The sequence below is a fragment of the Scyliorhinus torazame genome, chromosome 2, assembly GCF_047496885.1.
Source record: "Scyliorhinus torazame isolate Kashiwa2021f chromosome 2, sScyTor2.1, whole genome shotgun sequence".
Lineage (NCBI taxonomy): Eukaryota > Metazoa > Chordata > Chondrichthyes > Carcharhiniformes > Scyliorhinidae > Scyliorhinus > Scyliorhinus torazame.
Window position 1 is genome coordinate 341,263,667 of NC_092708.1, and position 21,274 is coordinate 341,284,940.

At 42.8% G+C, this 21,274-nt stretch overlaps 1 protein-coding gene across 9 annotated transcripts in view; it reads left to right on the plus strand.

The window, feature by feature from the left end:
- Positions 1-21,274, plus strand: part of LOC140402859 (ena/VASP-like protein) — a 421,629-nt gene that overhangs the window by 381,627 nt on the left and 18,728 nt on the right. For 8 of the 9 annotated variants that reach the window (XM_072490493.1, XM_072490507.1, XM_072490514.1 and 5 more), the window contains 5 exons: positions 840-1,724; positions 2,551-2,789; positions 15,142-15,278; positions 20,020-20,080; positions 20,361-20,421. In XM_072490493.1, coding sequence (XP_072346594.1) covers positions 840-1,724; positions 2,551-2,789; positions 15,142-15,278; positions 20,020-20,080; positions 20,361-20,421 — 1,383 coding nt within the window. The remainder of the gene's footprint in view (positions 1-839; positions 1,725-2,550; positions 2,790-15,141; positions 15,279-20,019; positions 20,081-20,360; positions 20,422-21,274) is intronic. The other variant, XM_072490545.1, reaches the window with a different exon arrangement.

Here is a 21,274-nt window from a genome sequence, read left to right on the forward strand (position 1 = left end):
AGCTATTAGCAAAGAAATGTGCCGTGGCAAATGGATTTGTGGGAGACAAAAAGACTTTCGTGGAATTGTATCATGTCAAAATATGTTTGCATCATATTAGTCTGGAGAACACAGGCAATATTTCCATGCTTCTGGCTGTCCTTATTACATATGATGCAGTGTGGCTCGTACAGTCCTCAGTGAGAGCCAAGGTTAGAATTTCCAATGCCCTTTCCCTCACTCAATTCTATTTCATTCCATCTCAGCCTTTTCCTTGTCACTTTATGCAGCCATTCACATCCAGGCCATCTTCTTCTCACCGGAGAAGAGTTCTGTCAAAATTTCTAAAGCCAGCATTTACCATTAAAAAAATGGCAACAGTGCACCTCATGGGTCAGATGAATATATAGCCACCCTAAAAGCAGCAGATGGAATTTTTCTTATTATGTTTTAGATAATTTTAAGGATCCTCCTCTATCAGAGCCCAAGTTCGCGGTTCCCATGTTCGTGTGAAAAGTACATCTTCACGACTACACATCAGGCCGTCAATGGAATATACTTTGCATTGAATATCTGCGTTTTATTTTAGTTCTCCCTTCACTATCCCTGAACTCCTTTTCGACAACATTTTTCCTTTGATCGCTTAATTTCTCTGAAAAATTAAATATTATGCAGCCAAACCAGGGTGAAAATACTGTGGAAAAAGGATTGTTCCCATCTCTCTCTCGCTGCCAGCATGTTTTTTCAACTGCGTCTATAATTATGCTAGAAGTACTTTAAACTTGAGTTGATCTTTTCCTTTTCGATTTAAAATATATTCCACTTACTGTTTCTTCTCTTCTTTTTTTTCTGTTGCTTAGTTTCTACCCTTCAGATCAAAGTTGTTCCCTCCCCTTGCCATAGTCAGTCTCCTCCACCTGAATACAGCAATTGCAGTGCGACTGTATCTGCTGGAACTGCCCCTCCTCCATCTTATGCCAGAGCCACATCTTTTGATTCTATAGCTTCTCCGAGAGCAGTGTTTGCTGATGACCCCTGCCAGTTATCATCCAGCGACACAGATACTGAATCTCCACCTCTCCGATCCTCCGCAATGCAACTATCTGCTTCCCTAAGTTCTGCGTTTTCTCCTGTGCAACCAAACCGTGGGACCATGAGCCAGCATGTTAAGCTAAACCCACTATCCCCACCTACGGCACCCTCCCACCCGCCACCGTTGCTTCCCAAACCTGTCTGTCATTCATCTGCTACATTTTCTCCTCTACCTCCATCTCCTCCTGTGATGATCACCTCTCCTCCCCACAGGGCTGTTGGACCACAGCCCATAATTCCAGTTGCTCTTCCTGTTATCCATGTGCGCGATGGCAAGATTAAAAGACCTATGGATTTGGTGGCCCAGGTAGCTCCATCTGATGAAAACCAGAATGGTCATGATGAAGATAATTTTCTAACAGCAACTCACCTGGCCTCCTCCAGATCTCCAGTAAAAAATACAGATGGCTCGTTCACATTCTGTTTAGAATCTACCCCTGTATCTCAGGTGTCAGTGTTAAGTAGTCCTTCCAGTTCCCAAATCCATTCTCAGCTACCACCTTCATCTCCACTCCTTGCGCAGCAGCTTTACAAGACAACCTCACACTTCGTTACATCTCCTCCATTTTATGCTGCTTTCTCTGAGGCAGCAGTATCCAAGAAGACCCCATCTCCCATGACATCAGTTACTGCAACTGCCATTACCCAGTCGGGTAAGTGATGTCGTGCTGGAAATCATGCAACCTATGTGTGTATTTTTGCTTATAGCATCTCTCGGTCTAATTTTTATTCTTTTTCTGCTTGCTTTGAATGTAGAAATAGTTCATTTTTACATGCTAGTTGATGTGTACACATTTTTAAAGGACGAGTTTAATGGAAGAAATGTATTGATATGTTAAAACCTTTATTTTGACAAGTCATTTCCGTTTTCGGGTGTCACTCAGTAAATATATTGCCTGCTTTCTTCCTATTGTTTTCCTAATAAAACATCTGAAATCTGGATTCTAGCTACAGTGCAAATGCAACCTAGCAGGATTGTTTAATAATGATCAAAAATTGACAAGTTCCCCTGGTAGGGCTTCTTTGTACCTGAGGATGCTAGAGGAGGTAAAATGAGATCCAAGTCCTTTATGGTACAAACATGAAGCAAGCAAATTAGTTCTAAAAATCTGTTATGCTGGTCCTTTAAAACAGCCTTTACTAGAGGGGATGGTACCTAAACTAATTCCCTTGGTCAATGGAAAATGGTCACACCATTTTTTTTAATACTGGAATTAAACATTTCTACTTTATTTTAACCAATGAAATGTAATTTGTGCTGAAAGACTAACCAGATAACATCAATAAATTTTAAATCTACCTTCTCTTAGATTTTAGATTGCAATGAAACATTAACATTTTTATGGATTGTTACCTAATTAAACATTACAGTAACTTGTTTTAACAGTATATGATAACATTCTGACCTTTCCTTCTGATTGGTGACAGTCTTGAAGTAGACCAACACTGTACTTAAATTTATTTTTACTTCGATTTCAGTTCCCTCTGTTCCTCCTGGCGGACCGCCAACACAGCCTACATGCCCCCCGCCACCTCCTGCTGCTGGTCCCCCACCACCTCCACCGCCACCAGGGCCTCCGCCAGCACCTGGAGGCGGACCACCTCCTCCTCCGCCACTGCCAGCTTGTGGAAGCCCTGGAGCTAGAGGTGATGATGGACCTTCAGCTTCAGGCCTAGCAGCAGCTCTTGCTGGAGCCAAACTGAGGAAAACTAGCCGGGTAGGCACCTTACTTTACTTTTAAACACGTTTGGACATATTGTTATAAATGGGTGATACTGTCACATCGTGGTCTTGAAAATGACTTTGTGATGCATTTGGTGTGACTTTGTAGTGCCAAAAAGCACACCAAAATCAGCAATAATCACAATAAAATCTGAGTGACCACTTTAATATTTGCATTGAATGTTGATATTAAAGTCTTATTGAAGCTACATCTGGAACTCGGTGCTGAGGTTTAATTGATGTATTACATGAAAGACCTAGAGTTACTGGAGTGAGTGCTGAGGCAGGGGACGGGATTCTCCGTTGGCTGATGCCGAAATCAGGAAACGCGATTGGACGGAAGAATAGATTCCATCGCCAAAATTGCGGCGGGCGGCGGTTTGACGCCAAATCGCAGTTCTCCGGTGCCTCGACAAAATGGCGTCAATGTGGTCCAGAACGCATGTACAGTAAACACCGTTTGCATATCATTAGCAGGCCCGGCCCGGTATTCTCCAGGGTCTCTGTGATTCTCCACCTCCGATGGGCTGAGTTCCCGACGGCGAGGTTCACTTGTGCTTTTAAAAATCATGAAACCAGCGTGGTGGCTGCTGAGGAAGAGAGAGGGAGTACGGAATGTGTTCATAGTGTGCTGACAGTTGTGCCGCTGGCCGGGGTATCTTCCAGGGTGGCGGGGAGTAGCAGGGGTTGGCCAGGAGGTGGGCTGTGGGATCGGAGTGGATGGGCATAAAACACCCTTGCCACAGACGGAAAGGCAGACATGTAGCTGTGCATGCTGTGAACTTAGGTCCACGGGCCGTATAGGTGTACCCCCAGGCCACCCCTTCTACTTCTATCTGTATCAGCTGTATGGGCACACTCCAATGCAACCAGTGCCATCTTCTTGGCTGGGATGAGTGTGTGTGGGGATTGTAATGTGTATATGTGGCTGCAGCTTGTCAACCTCCTGAGTATCATTCACGGACCCGGTGAATCCCATACCATTTTTCATTGGAATCGGTCGTGGCACCGGTGCTAGCCCCTCCACAGTGGATGAAGTCCACAAATCCTGCCCCAGCATCAACACTTAGTGTCAGAAAGGGAGAATCTCACCAATGGTATCTGAACAGTGGTTTTCTGCTCAAAACATTACCATGTTATGACATTAATAGACATTTGTTTATATTTATTGTGGTTTTTTTGTGACAAGTCTCCTTCTAGTCTGTACGTGACTGACGAGTGCAAATGAAATGTTAATTACACACAGGCTGTTCTTGTTTGTTTAAAATTTCAGTTACTCAGTTTTCTTTTGTTAATGAATAATGAACTCTCTGGGCCAGATTGGTGCAGAGGTCCATCTCCTCCCCCCCCCCCCCCCCCCCCCCCCCCCCTTTCCCAATAGATTCATTTTTGTTGGCAGGGCAAAGGAATGGGGTGTTCACACTGGAGGGGAATCCAAACTCAGCAGGGCCATTTGAATTTGGTGCTGAGTTCAAACAGGCGGAAACCCATGCAAACATGGGGAAAACGTGCAAACGTCATGCATTCACCCAAAGCCAGAATTGAACCCGGGTCCCTGGCGCTGTGTGATAGCAATGCTGACAACTGGTCCACCATACTGCCCTATGATGATGTCACTCTGGATGCCTGCCGGAGTTTCAGGAGCTACAGTTATCTCAGCACGGGTTTTTAAGTTCACAGTTTGATTAAAAAGGCAATAACTGATTAAGCTGTCTTTGATAGGAGATCGGAATAGAAGTTTGTTTTTAAGAGATTTAAAAGCTTTGAATTGGTTTTGTAAGTCTGTGTTTTTTCATTATCGAGTATCCATGAGTAAGGGCTGTATGATAGTTAGAAGTTTATTTTTTCATCGCTACATGGCTCCTAAGGTCTTCCAATGGTGGATTCTGGGTGAATGGCTATGGAGGTCCCATAAGGGTGATGAGAATGCTGGGTGAAGGCATGAGTTGGCATCGAGGTAGTATGAGACCAATGGGTGGGGCAGGGGGAATGAGAGGGTTTGAGGGGTGAATTCTTGAGGGCCGAGCAGCTTCTAAAACAACTTGGGCAAAGTTTCGCAGAACCGAGGCAAGTCTTCTAACCAGCCTGTCACACACTCTCCCCTCTCCATGGCTGCCTGCAATCTACTTATGACTTTTTCCTGCCCCTGCCTTCGCGGAGCAAAGTTTGGGTCCAATGGGGCCCTTTAAACCAAAGTGGGTTCGCCGAGTTGAAAAGTTTTGAAATAGCAAAAGTCTGACCCTTCGAATTCCAAATTGATTGTAATGCCATTTAGTCTCTGAGAAAGGGAATCTGTTAATATATTTCAATCAGTTCAAAATTACTGTGCAGGTTTGTATCTAAAAGTTTGTGTTACATTGTTACGAACGCTGGACTTTACAGGACTGCTATGTTTTAAAATGTTCCCTTTAAGATGTGCTTTGGCAGGGATGGTGTTGGCTGTGATTTCCAGATAAACAACTCCACTCCGAGACGGGGGGGTGTTCAGGATTCAGTGTCCGCAGGGTGTGTGGGGGGGGGGGGGGGGGGGGGGGGAGGGAGCTCTGTGTTGGGGTTGGGTGGGGGGTTCCATGTTGGGACAGAGTTGCGTGGAAGGGGGATTTTATGAGTCACAGAGAGTCCACACTAAGTTGTATTGAAGAAATGTATGTTTATTTACAAGGCTATAATACACAGCTCCCGGTAGATCCCAACCGGGTCTTAACAGTCGTGCCGAACTGGCCGACCCTATACACAATATGGATATGGTTTACCCCACCCCCTGAACGAGGGGACTCGTAATCCGTGAGGGATACGGGAAAGACGATCATCCCCACCCCGTAGGTTCCATGCGGTGGGTTGTGACGGGGTTTTGTTTTTATCTTTTTTTTATTCCAGGCACCCGTTAAAAAGGGCATTACAATCTTTTTAAAACCCAAGTTGCTGCTCAATCAGAGCCCGCCGCACAAGCGTGGCATCCTGAGACTTACCCCTTACCTTCTTTTTGCCTAAAGTGGCTAAACATACAGCAGAGGAATCCGTCCTTGGGGCCGGTAGCTCCCGTCTCCTTTCTCCCTCCCACTGCGCCAATCTGCAGAAAAATGAGAACATTCCACCCTAAGGCACAGCTGCATTAGGTTTGATTATAGCTGACTGACCTGAGGCAACATGCTTTCTTTTTTATAATTTCATACTAATTCTGATACATTATCATGGGACAGTAATCTTTTTCTTCAAGATTGCTGCCTTATTCAGTGGGCGTTTAAAAAAATTATTTCACTGGATGTGGATGTCGCGAGCTAGGCCAGCATTTATTGCCCATCGCTAATTGCCTCAAGAAGGTGGCGATGAGCCGCCTACTTGAACGTCTGCTGTCTATCTGATGTAGACACACCCACAGTGCTATTGGGGAGGGCGTCCCAGGATTTTGACCCAGCGACAGTGACCAAATGGTGATATGTTTCCAAGGCAGGATGGTGTGTGGCTTGGAGGGGAACTTGCAGGTGGTGGTGTTCCCATGCATCTGCTGCTCTTGTCCTTCTAAGTGGGGGAGGTCACGTGTTTGGAAGGTGCTGTCTAAGGAACCTTGGTGAGTTCCTGCAATGCAACTTGTAGATGATACAAACTGTTGACACTGTGCGTTGGTGGTGGAGGGAATGGATGTTGGAGGTGGGGGATATGGTGCCATTCAAGCGGGCTACTTTGTCCTGGATGTTTTCAAGCTTCTTGAATGTTGTTGGAGCTGCACTCATCCAGGCAAGGGGACAGTATTCCATCACACTCATGACTTGTGCCTTGTATATGGTGGACAGGCTTTGTGGAGTCTGGAGATGAGTTACCTGCGCAGAATTCCCAGCCTCTTTCCTGTTCATGTAGCCATGGTATTTAACGGCTAGCCCAGTTCAGTTTCTGGTCAGTGGTAAACCCCTCCCCCAGGATGTCGATGGTGGAGGAATCAGTGATGGTAATGTCATAGACTGTCAAAAGGAGATGGTTGGAGATGGCCATTGCCTAGCATCTTGTGTGACACAAATGTTTCTTGCTAAAGCTCTCAGCATCACATTGTATTACTGTAAGAACAGGGGTAAAAGTTAGAATTGCAATCTCACTGTGAAGTATTAACCGAACAATTTGACCATGCAGCACTCGTTTTTCAGCTGCTCTACATCCTTCTAAGCCATCAGATTCTAATGTGTCTCCAGACCCAAGAGCATTGCAAGCCCTGAAGTGCACCATCCACAATATTGGTGTAGGCAAAAAAAATCTAATCCAGACCCATGCCTAAACTGCCACTAGTTCCTTTGCATTGTCAAATAAGGAGCCTAACCCTTTTTTGTAGTTATTGTGTTGGGGTTCATCCCAAGCAGCTTTGTAATGCAGGAGTCTGTGCTCTATGGGTTTTTCCCAGGGCTGCACACTGAGATAACCATCAACTCAGTGAAAGATCTTCTCTGGTCTGCCTGAAACCCGCTGGTCTTCCAGTGCAAAAGCTGTCCACGGCCGAATGTTGCAAACTGAAACATTCGGAGGTCCAGGTTTACATGCAGAGGGATGCACTAAAGACTCAATGGGGAATGGCCACCTTCCTAAGGCTCTCCCACCAAGGCAGGGAGGGTACCAAAGGACTGGAAACTATGTAACCCCCACCCCACTCGCTGTGCGTTTAACATTGACTGAATATTGTAAATATAACCTGTCATTGTAAAGTGAGGTAATAGTGAGGCACCGCCAACTTCTACATAATCTATTGAAGGAAACCAATCTTCTTTGCATTTAATGTAATGTTAACTTTGAAGTTTATGCACTGTACCTTAACATTAAATTATATAGGGCAGCAGGGTGGCACAGTGGGTAGCACTGCTGCCTCACGGCGCCGAGGTCCCAGGTTCGATCCCGGCTCTGGGTCATTGTCCGTGTGGAGTTTGCACATTCTCCGCATGTCTGCGTGGGTTTCGCCCCCACAACTCAAAGATGTGCAGGCAAGATGGATTGGCCACGCTAAATTGCCCCTTAATTGGAAAAAAACTGGGTACTCTAAATTTAATTTAAAAAACATTAAATTATATGAATAAAGTATATTTTTTGGAGCAAATCACAACCCATAACCCAAAATCCCTTCCCCGAGTCAACATTCTACCCTCCCAATTTACTGCCTCCATCAACTCCCCCTCCCCAACCACAACCTCTGCCAGGCCAAGTAAGACGGCAAATTTCCTTCCCTGAAGGACAAACTAAAATGAAAAAGAAATTATAGAACAAGATTTCACTTTTTGTAATGTTTACTTTTACATGAATCAGAATCAACATACGTTTATGTAAATTAACAGACAAGCTCCTATGCTTAGATGTGGGCCAGGATTCTCCGCCCCACCGTGCCACATTTCTGCCCCGATCGGCCAGTGGGGTTCTCCGTTTCGCCAGCCGGTTAATGGGGTTTCCCATTGTGGGGGCAGCCCCATGCCGCCGTACAATTCCCCACTGGGTCACTGTCTGTGCGGAGTCTGCACGTTCCCCCGTGTCTGCGTGGGTTTCCTCCGGGTGCTCCAGTTTCCCCCCACAGTCCAAAGACATGCAGGCTAGGTGGATGGCCATGATAAATTGCCCATAGTGACCAAAAAGGTTAGGAGCGGTTATTGACTTACGGGAATAGGGTGGAAGGGAGAGCTTAAGTGGGTCGGTGCAGACTCGATGGGTTGAATGGACTCCTTCTGCACTGTATGTTCTATGTTCCGTCATGAGAATGTCGCTTTAAGAAATGGTTAGCTGCTCATGTTACTGCAGTGATGTCAGAGTGTGGGTTGAGCTGAGCTCTGGTTCTGCTTTTTAGTTTCACTTTGAGAAAAGCTTGGGCGTGTCGGTCTTTTTGGTTTCATTTTTTCAGTGTGTGTTGCAGCCGAAGTCAGTCAAAGCAGCTGTATTGTTGAGCTCTCTGCCATGAAGGACTATCTCTTAATCATTTGGTGAATTCAGAATTATATCTGTTTTCAGTTTTGAATGTGAACTCTGATGTGCTTCTGTTTAAAGGTTTGTTAAGTCTTCTGGGTGTTAAAAGAACAGCATACAGATAACTTAGTGTTGTATTCTTCGGGGGGGTGGGGGTATTTGATTTACTGGTTGCTAAGATATTCACTGTTTGTTTTAAAAAGGTTAACTTGAGTTCAAACAAAAGTTTGAGTTACGGACAAAGACTAAAAGCAGACTGTTAGATTTAGCAAAAGCATTGCAGTTAACATTACCTGACAAAATGTGAAAAGATTAGGTAATTATGGCGGTGGCTAAGCATTTAAAGTTGCCTGTGATACAGTTTGACTCATTGAAAATGGCAAAAATTCAGTTACAACTTAAACAAATGGAACATGAGAAAGAATTAAAGAAGCTTGAATATGAAAGAGATAGAGAGGAAAAAGAAAGAGAAAGGGAGATACAGATTAGGAAAAAAGATAAAGAGAGAGAGTTTGAACTTCAGAAAATAGCCATGAAATAATACTTGTTTGGCAGGCATAAAGAGAAACGTACAGTTGGATGATAGTGATGAGGATAGTGAGAAAGAGCGTCAAAGTCGAAGGCGTGGTGGGGATTTATTTAAATATGTCCAAGCATTGCCAAGGTTTGACGAGAAGGAGGTAGACGCCTTTTTCATTTCATTTGAGAAGGTAGTTAAACAAATGAAATGGCCACAGGACATGTGGGTATTACTGATTCAAACAAAGCTGGTAGTTAGGGCTAGTGAAGTGTTTGCATCACTACCGGAGGAGGTATTTGGGACATATGAGGAGGTGAAAGAGTCCATCTTAGGTGCATATGAACTTGTGCCCGAAGCCTACAGACAAAGGTTTAGAAATTTAAGGAAAGAATTTGGTCAGACATACATGGAGTTTGAAGGACTCAAACAGGGTAATTTTGACAGGTGGATAAGGACTTTGAAAATAGACCAAACGTATGAAGCTCTCAGAGAAATTATACTTTTGGAGGAGTTTAAAAATTCAATTCCTGATGTAGTGAGAACTCATGTGGAAGAACAGAGGGTTAAAACTGCGAGATTAGCAGCAGAAATGGCAGATGATTATGAATTAGTTCATAAATCAAAGCTTGCTTTCAGACATCAGTTTCAGCCTGTGAGTGATAGAAACTGGGGACATGAGAAATACTCAAGTGGTAGCGGTAAAGGAGATCTGATGGGAGATAATAAGGAGAGTGTACCTCAGACTAAAAAAGAAATCCAGGAGGGTAGAAGAGACATGAAAAGTTTCAAATGTTTTCACTGTAATAAACTAGGCCATGTAAAGTCACAGTGTTGGTGGTTGAAGAAAAGCACTGGGAAGGCTGATGTGGTAAAACAGGATAAGACAGTGGGGTTTGTTAAAGTGGTAAAGGAAAGCCCAAATGAAGCGAAGGAGGTGCAAAAGATTGTACAGCCTGATCAAGAGGTGATTGATAAGAACGTGCCAGATCTCTTTAAATAATTAACTTGTGTGGGTAAAGTTTACTCATACGTATCAGGAGGAGCAGGTAAAGAAGTCACAATTTTAAGCGATACGGGAGCTAGTCAATCTTTAATGGTAAGAGATTATGTAGTTTGGGAAGAATGTTGCCAGAAAAGGTGGTAATATATGGACTTCAGGGTGAGAGGAGTGGCGTTCTATTATATAAGGTAAGGTTGGAAAGTCCAGTGAAGAGTGGTGAAGTGGTAGTAGGAGTAATAGAGAAACTATCTTGTCCAGGAATACAGTTTATCTTGGGTAATGATATAGCTGGATCACAAGTGGGAGTGATGCCTACTGTGGTTGATAAGCCAGTGGAAAATCAGACAACTGAAGTGTTAAAGGACGAATATCCTGGGATTTTTCCGGATTGTGTAGTAACAAGGTCGCAAAGTCACAGATTAAGACAAGAGTAGAAATCAAAGACTGAAAATGAAGTTGAAGTGCAATTATCAGAAACTATTTTTGATCAGATGGCTGAAACAGGACAAGAACAGGTGGAGGATGAGGCGGATATTTTTAGTTCAGGAAAATTGGCGGAGTTACAACAGAAAGATGTAGAAATAAATTGGATGTATTAGAAAGCATACACAGAAGAGGAATCTGAGTGTATACCAGAGTGTTATGTCTTGATGAGAAAATGGAGACCTTTACATATGCAGGCGGATGAAAAGTGGGCAGAAGTTCATCAAGTAGTATTGCCGGTAGGGTATAGAAAGGAGGTGTTGCGAGTTGCACATGAGGTACCAGTGGGAGGTCATTTGGGAATAAGAAAAACTCAAGCTAAAATCCAGAAACATTTTTATTGGCCTGGACTACATAAAGATGTAGTTAAATTTTGTCAATCGCGTCACACATGTCAAGTGATAGGGAAACCTCAAGCAGTGATAAAATCAGCGCCCTTAATACCCATTCCTGCATTTGAGGAACCTTTTTCAAGGGTCCTAATTGATTGCGTAGGACCGCTTCCTAAAACAAAAAGTGGGAATCAATATCTTTTGCCAATAATGGATGTGTCTACTAGGTTTCCAGAGGCCATTCCAGTACGTAATATTACAGCTAAAAAGATTGTGGAGGAGTTACTTAAATTCTTTACTAGATGTGGACTACCCACAGAAATACAATCGGATCAAGGATCGAATTTTACCTCAAGGTTATTCTAAGAAGTTATGGATAGCTTAGGAATAAAACAATTTAAATCAACTGTGTACCATCCAGAATCGCAGGGAGCGTTAGAAAGGTGGCATCAGACATTACAGACAATGTTGAGGGCGTATTGTCAAGATTATTCAGAGGATTGGGATAAAGGAATTCCATTCGTACTGTTTGCAATTAGGGATGCACCTAATGAGTCAACCAAATTTAGTCCTTTTGAACTAATTTTTGGTCATGAGGTAAGAGGACCACTTAAATTGATTGAGGAAAAATTGGTGGGTGAGAAATCGGAAATTACACGATTGGATTAAGTGTCAAATTTTAGGGAACGATTAAATAGAGCAGGTGAATTGGCTAGACAACATTTGAAAGTTGCACAAAATGTGATGAAACGGGTCGTGGACAAGATATCCAAAGTTTGTAGTTTTGCCAGTGCAGATAAAGTTTTTGTGTTGTTACCAGTGGTAGGTGAGCCTTTAAAAGCTAGGTTTTGTGGACCTTATCAGATTGAAAGGAAATTAGGGGCTGTTTAGCACAGGGCTAAATCGCTGGCTTTGAAAGCAGACCAAGGCAGGCCAGCAGCACGGTTCGATTCCCGTAACAGCCTCCCCGAACAGGCGCCGGAATGTGGCGACTAGGGGCTTTTCACATTAACTTCATTTGAAGCCTACTTGTGACAATAAGTGATTTTCATTTCATTTCATTTCAAGTGAGGTGAATTATGTGGTTAAAAACACCAGATAGAAGGAAGAATCACCGAGTGTGTCATGTGGATATGCTTAAAAGGTACTTTGAAAGGGAAGGAGAGAAAAAGGAGGAGGTTTTAATGATTCTAACTCAAAGTGACGAGCCAAATCCAGATGACTGTGAATTTGACATACTTCAAATTAAATTGGAAAATGAGGATTTTCTTAAAAATTGGGATAAATTGTTGAGTTATCTTCCAGAGGAAAAACGAACTGACCCTGAAAGAGTTATTGATATCACGTGGGCATAGTTGTGGAGATAAATTGGGAAGTACTAAAATTGCCTTACATGATGTAGATGTGGGAACTGCTGTTCCAATCAAACAACATCCATACAGACTTAACCCTTTAAAATTGGCACAGGTTAACAAAGAGATTGAGAGTATGCTTAAAAATGGCATAATTGAAGTGGGTTGCAGCCAATGGAGCTCACCCATAGTGATGGTACAAAAACAGATGGTACCCAACGGTTGTGTGTGGATTATAGAAAGGTTAATGCAGTTACAAGAATGGACTCTTATCCTACCCCACGTTTGGAGGATTGCATTGAGAAAGTGGGACAATCAGCTTTTATTTCCAAATTGGATTTACTTAAAGGTTACTGGCAGGTACCTTTATCCGAAAGGCGAAGGAGATTTCAGCTTTTATGACTCCAGATGGTATATACCAATTCAAAGTTATGACGTTTGGCATGAAAAACTCCCCAACCACATTTCAACGGTTAACTAACAAAGTTGTTTCAGGATTACCCAATCGTGCGGTATACATCGACGATCTGGCAATTTTCAGCCAGACATGGAAAGAACAGTTAAAACATCTGATAGAGTTGTTCAATCGACTTCAGGAGGCGGGTTTGGTGATAAACCTAGCCAAAAGTGAATTTGCAAAAGCCCAAGTCACTTTCCTTGAGGAGTTTCCGATACCCTCGAGACAAAAGGAAATAATGCGATTTCTTGGCATGAGTGGATTTGATCGAACATTTGTCCAAAGGTTTTGTAGCGTGATTGCTCCACTGATGGACTTGCTGAAGAAACGTGTCAAATTTCAGTAGACAGCGGACTTTCAACAGGCATTTGACTGCCTGAAAGCTGTGATAACCAATGCTCCTGTGTTGGAGAATTACAAGGGACTCTGTGTTCAGATTGAACTAAAGTATCTGACTTTAAAGAAAAATGCCGAGGCGTAGAGGAATGGATGGATCGTGCAGAGACTTTCTTGTTCAAAGCGACTGTCAATCGAGAAGGATTCCAGTTGGAGGAAGAAGAAAAAAAAAGAAATGGACTATATTATTATATCTGTTTGCCTGTGTTGTTTTTTGAAACGATAAAGTATATTTACTGAGTGCATTTCTTAAAGGATGGTGAAAAGGTGAAAAATGAAACCATCTTGAAGTTGATGGGTTTTTTTTCTTGGAGGTAGGTGTCATGAGAATGTCGCTTTAAGAAATGGTTAGCTGCTCATGTTACTGCAGTGATGTCAGAGTATGGGTGGAGCTGAACTCTGGTTCTCCTTTTTAGTTTCACTTTGAGAAAAGCTTGGGTGTGTCTGTCTTTTTGGTTTCGTTTTTTCAGTGTGTGTTGCAGCTGAAGTCAGCCAAAGCAGCTGTATTGTTGAGCTCTCTGCCATGAAGGACTATCTCTTAATCATTTGGTGAATTCAGGATTATGAATGTTTTCAGTATTGAACCTAAACTCTGCTTCTGTTTAAAGGTTTGTGAAGTCTTCTGGGTGTTAAAAGAACAGCATACAGATTACTTAGTGTTGTATTCTTTGGGGGGTGTATTTGATTTACTGGTTGCTAAGATATTCACTGTTTGTTTTAAAAAGGTTAAGTTGAGTTCATAGAATAAACATTGTTTTGCTTTAAAAAATAACTTTTCAATTTCTGCTGTACCACACTTGTAGAGTGGGCCGTGTGCTCCCCATACCACAATCTATTAAAAGTTGTGGGTCAGGTGAACTCCATGATACACTTTGGGATTCTCTAAACCCTGGCCCATAACAGTTCTAAGTACCAATTCCCCAAATGTTCTCAGGTAAATTAATGTTTTCCTCATTATTACTGCTTCCGAGTCAAAGGCCTTCAAAATAATAGTGAACCAGATGGGTTTTATATGATAATCTGGTAGTTTCATGATGATAATTACTGAGATTAGCCTTTTAATCCAGATTTATTTATTAATTTAATTTAAATTCTAACAGTACGCTCCCATCAGTGTTGATTAATCCTTTTGTTTTTCTGTTCAGTTCAATACTCAATCTACCAATTTCACCATCCTCTAATTTTACCAGGTTTGATATCATCTAGGTGAGAAATGAACCTAAAGCAGATCTTTCAGGAAGACCACTGCAAACCACCTCCTAGACAGATGAACACCCATGCACCATCACCCTTTTATTCCTGCCATTGAGGCAATTTTGTGTCCACACCACCATTTTCCCCTTAATTTCATGGGCGTCCACCATCAAATAAGCTTCTTACGTGGCTTTTTGTTGCCTTCCGAAAGTCCTGTGTCTCACATTTACTGCTCTAGCTTGAGCAGCCTCCTCTGCCACCTTATCAAAGAATTTATTCAAGTTAATCAGACACAATTTGCCTTTAACATATTAGCAACCCTGCAGTCCCCGTGTAGCTGGATCTTGTGATGAAAGCAGCTGCGCAATTAAAAGATTTATTTATTTTTTGTAAACTCTGTCCTTTTCAAGTGAAAAATATTGTAGATGCTGGAATTGTAACACATTGGGTACCAGACAGAGTTTACACATGCAACTCTGTAAAAATGATTTCTAGCTCTTTGTCAGCTAAAAGAAAGGTGACAAATTTATGTTAACGTGATAACTATTAAAAGTAAAATCTTAGCTTTATTAATTTGTATCTTGAGAGAATAAGATTTTGAAAATTGAACAGTTCATATTAAAAATGTACAGTAGATGCGGATTGTCCCAAAATCCCAACCATTGATCTTTATTTCTAAACTTCTCTGCAGCCTGAAGAAGGTTCAGGAAGTTCAAGTCCTGGGGGAGGGTCAAAGGGTGAGGCCAACCGAAACAGTTGTGGGGCAGCAGCAAGTGGAGGAAGCGGAGGAGGACTGATGGATGAAATGAATAAACTGCTAGCAAAACGGTATGTGCTAATCCGATGATGGTATGTCCTAAATGTGTGATGAACTAGACAATTAAGAATTTACAGATATTGCAGTAATATATCATATGGTCCATCATGTTACGATAGGGCATCCTGCCGGAATTAATTGGTTTGAAAAATGTCAGCCAGTGGTGGGTTATATTTAAACACAGGGTGCATAAGGTACAGGTAAAATGCAGCATGACTGGGAGTGCATGAAATACTGAATTTCCAAAGATAAATAGAAAGATTAAAATAAAATTGATTTTAAACAAACCATGCCTGGGATTTTCAAGTTCCAAAGTCTTTTGGATGTTTAGCTGCCTCTCCGAATTTTCCAACCCGCCCACAACAGGTCCTGGAAAATCCCAGCCCCTGAGAACTATAAAAAGCAAAGAAATATAGTAAAAAGAGAGATTAGGATAGCTGAGAAGGGGTACAAAATGAGGCTGCTAGGTAACGTTAAGAAAGTAGTGAGAGTGTTTACACATGAAAGCAAAGGGGCCAAAGAAGAGTAGGACCATTTAAAGGTGGAGAGAGCCTAACTTGTGAGACTAACAGGATAAGACCATATGACATATGAGTAGAAGTGGGCCATTCGGCCCATTGGGTCTGCTCCGCCATTCCATGAGATCATCACTGATCTGATGTGATACTCCTCAACTCTACTTTCCTACCTTAACCCCTTAAACCTTGATTCTTTAAGTGATTAAAAAACTGCCCATCTCAGCCTTGAACATATCTAATGACCCAGTCGCCACAGCCTTCTACAATAAAGAATTCCACAGATTCAATACCCTCTAAGAGAAGAAATTCCTCCTCATTTCTGTCTTAAATGGGAAATCCCTTACTCTGAGATTATGCCCTCTGGTCCTAGACTCTTCCACAAAGGGGAAACCACCACTCAGCATCGACCCTGTCAATCACCCTGAGAATCCTATACATCTCAATAAGGTCACTTCTCATTCTTCTAAACTTCAACAATTACAGGCCCAACCTACTCAGCCTCTCCATTGAGACTGAACCAATACATGAAAAACACCCGGCCTGTCTACCTAATCCCATTTTCCAGCACTGGGCCCATAGCCTTGGATGTTATGAAATGCAAAGTGCTCATCCAGCTACTTTTTAAAGGATGTGAGGCAACCCGCCTCTACCACCCATCCAGGCGGCGCATTCCAGACCGTCACCACTCTCTGGGTAAAAAAATGTTCCTCAAATCCCCCTTAAACCTCCTCCCCTCACCTTGAACTGTCCTCTTATAACTGACCCATCAACTAAGGGGAACAGCTGTTCTCTGTCCACCCTGTCCATGCCCCTCATAATCTTGTGCACCTCGATCAGGTTGCCCCTCAGTCTTCTCTGCTCCAGCAAAAACAACCCAAACCTATCCAACCTCTCTTCATAACTTAAACGTTCCATTCCAGGCAACATCCTGGTGAATCGCCTCCGCACCCCCTCCAGTGCAATCACATTCTTTCTATAATGTGGCTACCAGAATTGCACACACAACTCCCGCTATGGCCTCACCAAAGTTCTAATCATCTCTAGCATGACCTTCTGCTTTTTTAATCAATGCCACGATTGGTAAAGGCAAGTGTCCCACATGCCTTTTTCACCACCTTATTAACCTGCCCATCTGCCTTCAGAGATCTATGGGCAAACACTCCAAGGTATATCACCCCACACGTTTCAGGGTTAAATTCCATCTGCCACTTTTCTGCCCATTTGCCCACCCGTCTATATCTTCCCATAACCCAAGACACTCGACCTCACTGTTAACCACCCAGCCAATCTTTGTGTCACGGGCGAATTAGAAAAAAGTAGCATGGATTTATAAATTGCAGTCAAGCTTCACTAATGTAATTATTTTGAGGAATTGAAAGAGTGTACACATAGAGGGAATGCAGTGGATGTTGCATACATGTACATTCAGGATATTGTGCCACATAAGATACTTATTATCAAAGTCATGGTACTGAAAGAAAGGTAGCCATATGGAAAGTGGGATGGCTAGTTGGCAGAAAGCAATGAGCTCAGGTATTTTTCAGTTTCTCAGGATGTGAGCAGCAGCGTGTCTGTGCTGGGCCGTAAAAATGAGTTGAACACAAGCACAGGAAGAACAAGATAAAAGTTGCCAATGATGCAGGACAAAGTGGACATATAAATGCAGCTCAGGGTATAGAAATGTGAAACTGTACATTTACAGTTGAAGGAATTATTCCTTAACGAACTGGAGCAAGGTACAATGATCTTTAGGGAATACAGGAGAGGAGAGGCAATGGAGTACAGTGGTGGAAAACCATAAGGCAATTGAGAAATTAATTTTCAGAGCTGATGTATTCCCAAGTCAGAGGCTTGCCATAGGGTAAGCAACTGCTGGAGACTGATGGCTCTGATAATTTAACAGTTCCAGCCACCCCCTTGATAATGATGGTGCCTCAATCGTGTCCCTGCCACTCCCGCTGCTTGCCCCTCACCAGCATTCTCATTGGTGATAGGCTGCTGGCCTTGCTTCATCTAACTCCTACCTCCAGAACTCGCCCACCAGCTCTAATTGGACAGCATTCCTGGCAGTGTCGTCTTAATTGAACGGCTTACATAATATCAAACTTGAGGTCCTTGCTGCAAATGGGTTTAGGACCCAAAAATGATCCCTAAGCCTGGAAATTTTCAAAGTCGAGGATTCAACCTGTTATGTCGATTAAAATATTCACCAATCCCCTCTCTGCCTTTTAATGTAAAACATTTACTTTTCATATCAATGTCAACAGAAACTCTGGTGCTCTTAATTCAACAATTTCTTTGAAGTCCACTTACGTAGCAAGGACTTTTTCTTCACTTGCTGTGAGGGTAAATCCGTCAAACTGAAAGGAGGACAAACCAAGAGCATCATTGTGTATGTGTTAATGTTTGTGTTTGTAGTCTTTGATGCTCTCTTCCTACCCTTTTGAGGATTTTGCATGTTTCCATCAACAATTGCAGATTCCAAGACTCTTCTTCACCCCATTCCCAACTCTCCAAAGCTCAAGAACACAAATAGAAATAGGAGCAGGGATAGACCATATGGCCCATCGAGCCTGCTCTGCCATTCAATACAAACATGGTTGATCTCAGGCTTCAAACGCATTTTACCGCCTGCTTCCCTTTCTTTCTTTGATTCCCTGAGAGTCCAAATATCTGTCTACCTCAGCGTTAAATGTATTCAATGATGGCGCTTTCACAACCCTTTGAAGTAAAGAATTTCAAAGATTCACAACCAATGATTGAAGCACTTCTCCTCTCCTCGGTCCAAAATACTCAGCAACTTATCCTGAGACTGTATCCCCATGTTTCAGATTCCCCGACCAGCGGAAACAATCTCTCACCCTATCAGGCCCTTTTAGAACCTCGTATACTTTGGTGAGATCTTTATCATTCTTCAAAATCCCAGAGAATATAGGCCCAATTTGCACTGCCTCTTATCATAGGAATACCCAATGTATATCGTTCCTTAAATAGGGAGACAAAGAGCACACATAATATTCCAGATGTGGTCTCACCAAAGCCCTGTACAACAGTAGCAAGACTTCTTTATTCTTGTACTCCAAATCCCATGGAACATAGACCAACATGCCATTGCCTTCCTAATTGATTGCTGCACCTGCACTTGTACGAACACACCCAAGACTCTCTGAAGCATTGTTTTTTCCTGGTTTGTTGAATCCATTTTGGCTAATTAATTCTACTCAGTTGGTGAGTAATAATTAAGGCAAAAATAAAATTTCTGAGAAATTTTATGTTGACTTTGAGTTGAGAAACCGCAAAAAGCTGACAAATCAGTCGAGCAAGTTCCAAGAACGAAATACAATGCAGAAGGAAGCCATTCGGCCCATCGAGTCCGCACTAACCCTCTGAAAGAACACCCTACCTAGACCCCCACCCTATCCCTATAACCCCACCTAACCTGCATATCTTTGGACACTATGGGACAATTTAATTTTAGCCTGGCCAATCCACCTAACCTGCATATCTTTGCACTGTGGGAAGAAAACCAAGCACCAGGAAGAAAACCACACAGACACAGGGAGAACGTGCAAACTCCACACAGTCACCCAAGGTCAGAATTCAACCTGGGTCCCTGGCGCTGTGAGGCAGCAGTGCTAACCACTGTGCCGCGTCAGAAAGTGCTGGAAAAACTCAGCAGGCCTGGCAGCATCTGTAAAAAGAGAAACAGAGTTAATGTTTCAAGTCCAATATCACTCTTCTAACTGACAAAAAGGCACAGCATAGTTAACAGAATATTCTAAATATTCAACTCGGAATGGTAATGTTTCTTGCTCTACAGATGCTGCCAGGCCTGCTGGGATTTTCCCAGTATTTTCTGTTGTTAGTTCAGATCGCCAGCATCCGCAGTATTTTTTTCTTTTATCTTAGATTTCAAGAGCGAACTGACTATCTCTATGGGGGACATGATTAAAGCAACACTTAAAGAGAGGGGAGCAGCAGAACTGAAGCAGAAATATGCTGAATATTCTCACTAATGTCAAAAAACCACACCAGCCAACAGAGTTGGAATGGTCGCCAACATGTTTCCTTAATTGGGTAGGGCTCTCCCGGTTACAAACAGTGAAGAAAATTTCGGCTCACCAGCACTGTCACCTCTGAGTGGAAGAAAAACTCATGCAAATCATATTTCAATTGGACCAATCATTTTTATGACAACAGAAGACTTAATGTGTTTTCTCTTCTCTTTTTTCAGGAGGAAAGCTGCCCAACAAACAGATAAAACAAGTGACAAAAAAGAGGAGGAAAGCCAGAATGTGTGTAATCAGCTTTTAGATTGATTGCATTCATAATCTTGCATTAGCTCCCAAGTCAGATTTGCTTAATTGTATTTGATGAAGTAATGCTGCAAATCAGCAGGCAATGTATTACTGACATGTTCTAGAAAGCAGTGTTGCCTCTAACTGACAAACGGGCATGGAGTAGTTCATAGAATACTCTGAATCAGCATTTGCACAAGTTAACAAGAGCAGTTAAACACTTTTTTTTACAAGAAAAGTACTAACGATTCTTATTATCACTTATTATTTTTACCAGGAGGAGGCAAACTCTTCATCTTCACCCAGTACACGAGGTCCTGGTCTGCAGAATTCAACAGGTGAAGCCCATAATCTATTCTTTATGGAATTATAAATGTGCAGATAATTTGAAGGGCAACACATCACAGAAATGTTGTATATGGGCGGGATTCCCCGGTCTTGTCCCTGGCGGGATCCGTTGCGAGCGGGAACAGAAACTTTCCGGCCAAAACTCCATTCACTTTCAGCGGCACCGGAAAATCCCAGCCACGGATGAGGACAGAAGATTTTGGCCATTGGTATATTTCACACGGACTTCAGTGACAAAATTCACTAGGCTTGGAGAAGGGCGCAGGATCACAATGCGGACTTAACCTGAGCCTGTTGCTTCCAGTACAGTAAGCACACAAACATTGCGTTGCCTACCTATCTAAATGATTGCAGCATATAATCAGCACCAAACATGCTATTGAGTAGCTATACACCTGAGCCGGGGCTGCAAATCATGAGCGGCTAACGTGCTTTCAAGCTTGCCTGGACCCCTTAAAGAGAAAGTATATTGTAAGTATAGAGCAAGTGCTGGAAGTCATTCTAGAATGAAGATTGACTTGAGAAAGACACAAGAATGGCACGACATGACAGAGTAGGCTCCAAGTTTCTCATGCAGGGTACTGGAAGCCTTGGTGCAGGAAGTGGACAGGGGAGAGAGAGGTCCTGTATCCTCAGGGGATTAGACAAGCAGCCCAAAGGCACTGGGAGCAGGCTGCTGTCACAGTCAATGCCATCAGTCTAATTCCAGGATCTGGATGCAGTGCTGCAAGAACTTCAATAGCCTTACACAAATGACCATGGTCAATGAATGCATCTTCAAATGCCATATCCCACCAACTGCGCCACTAGCCTAGGACACTGCTCAATGCACCACACCCCCAT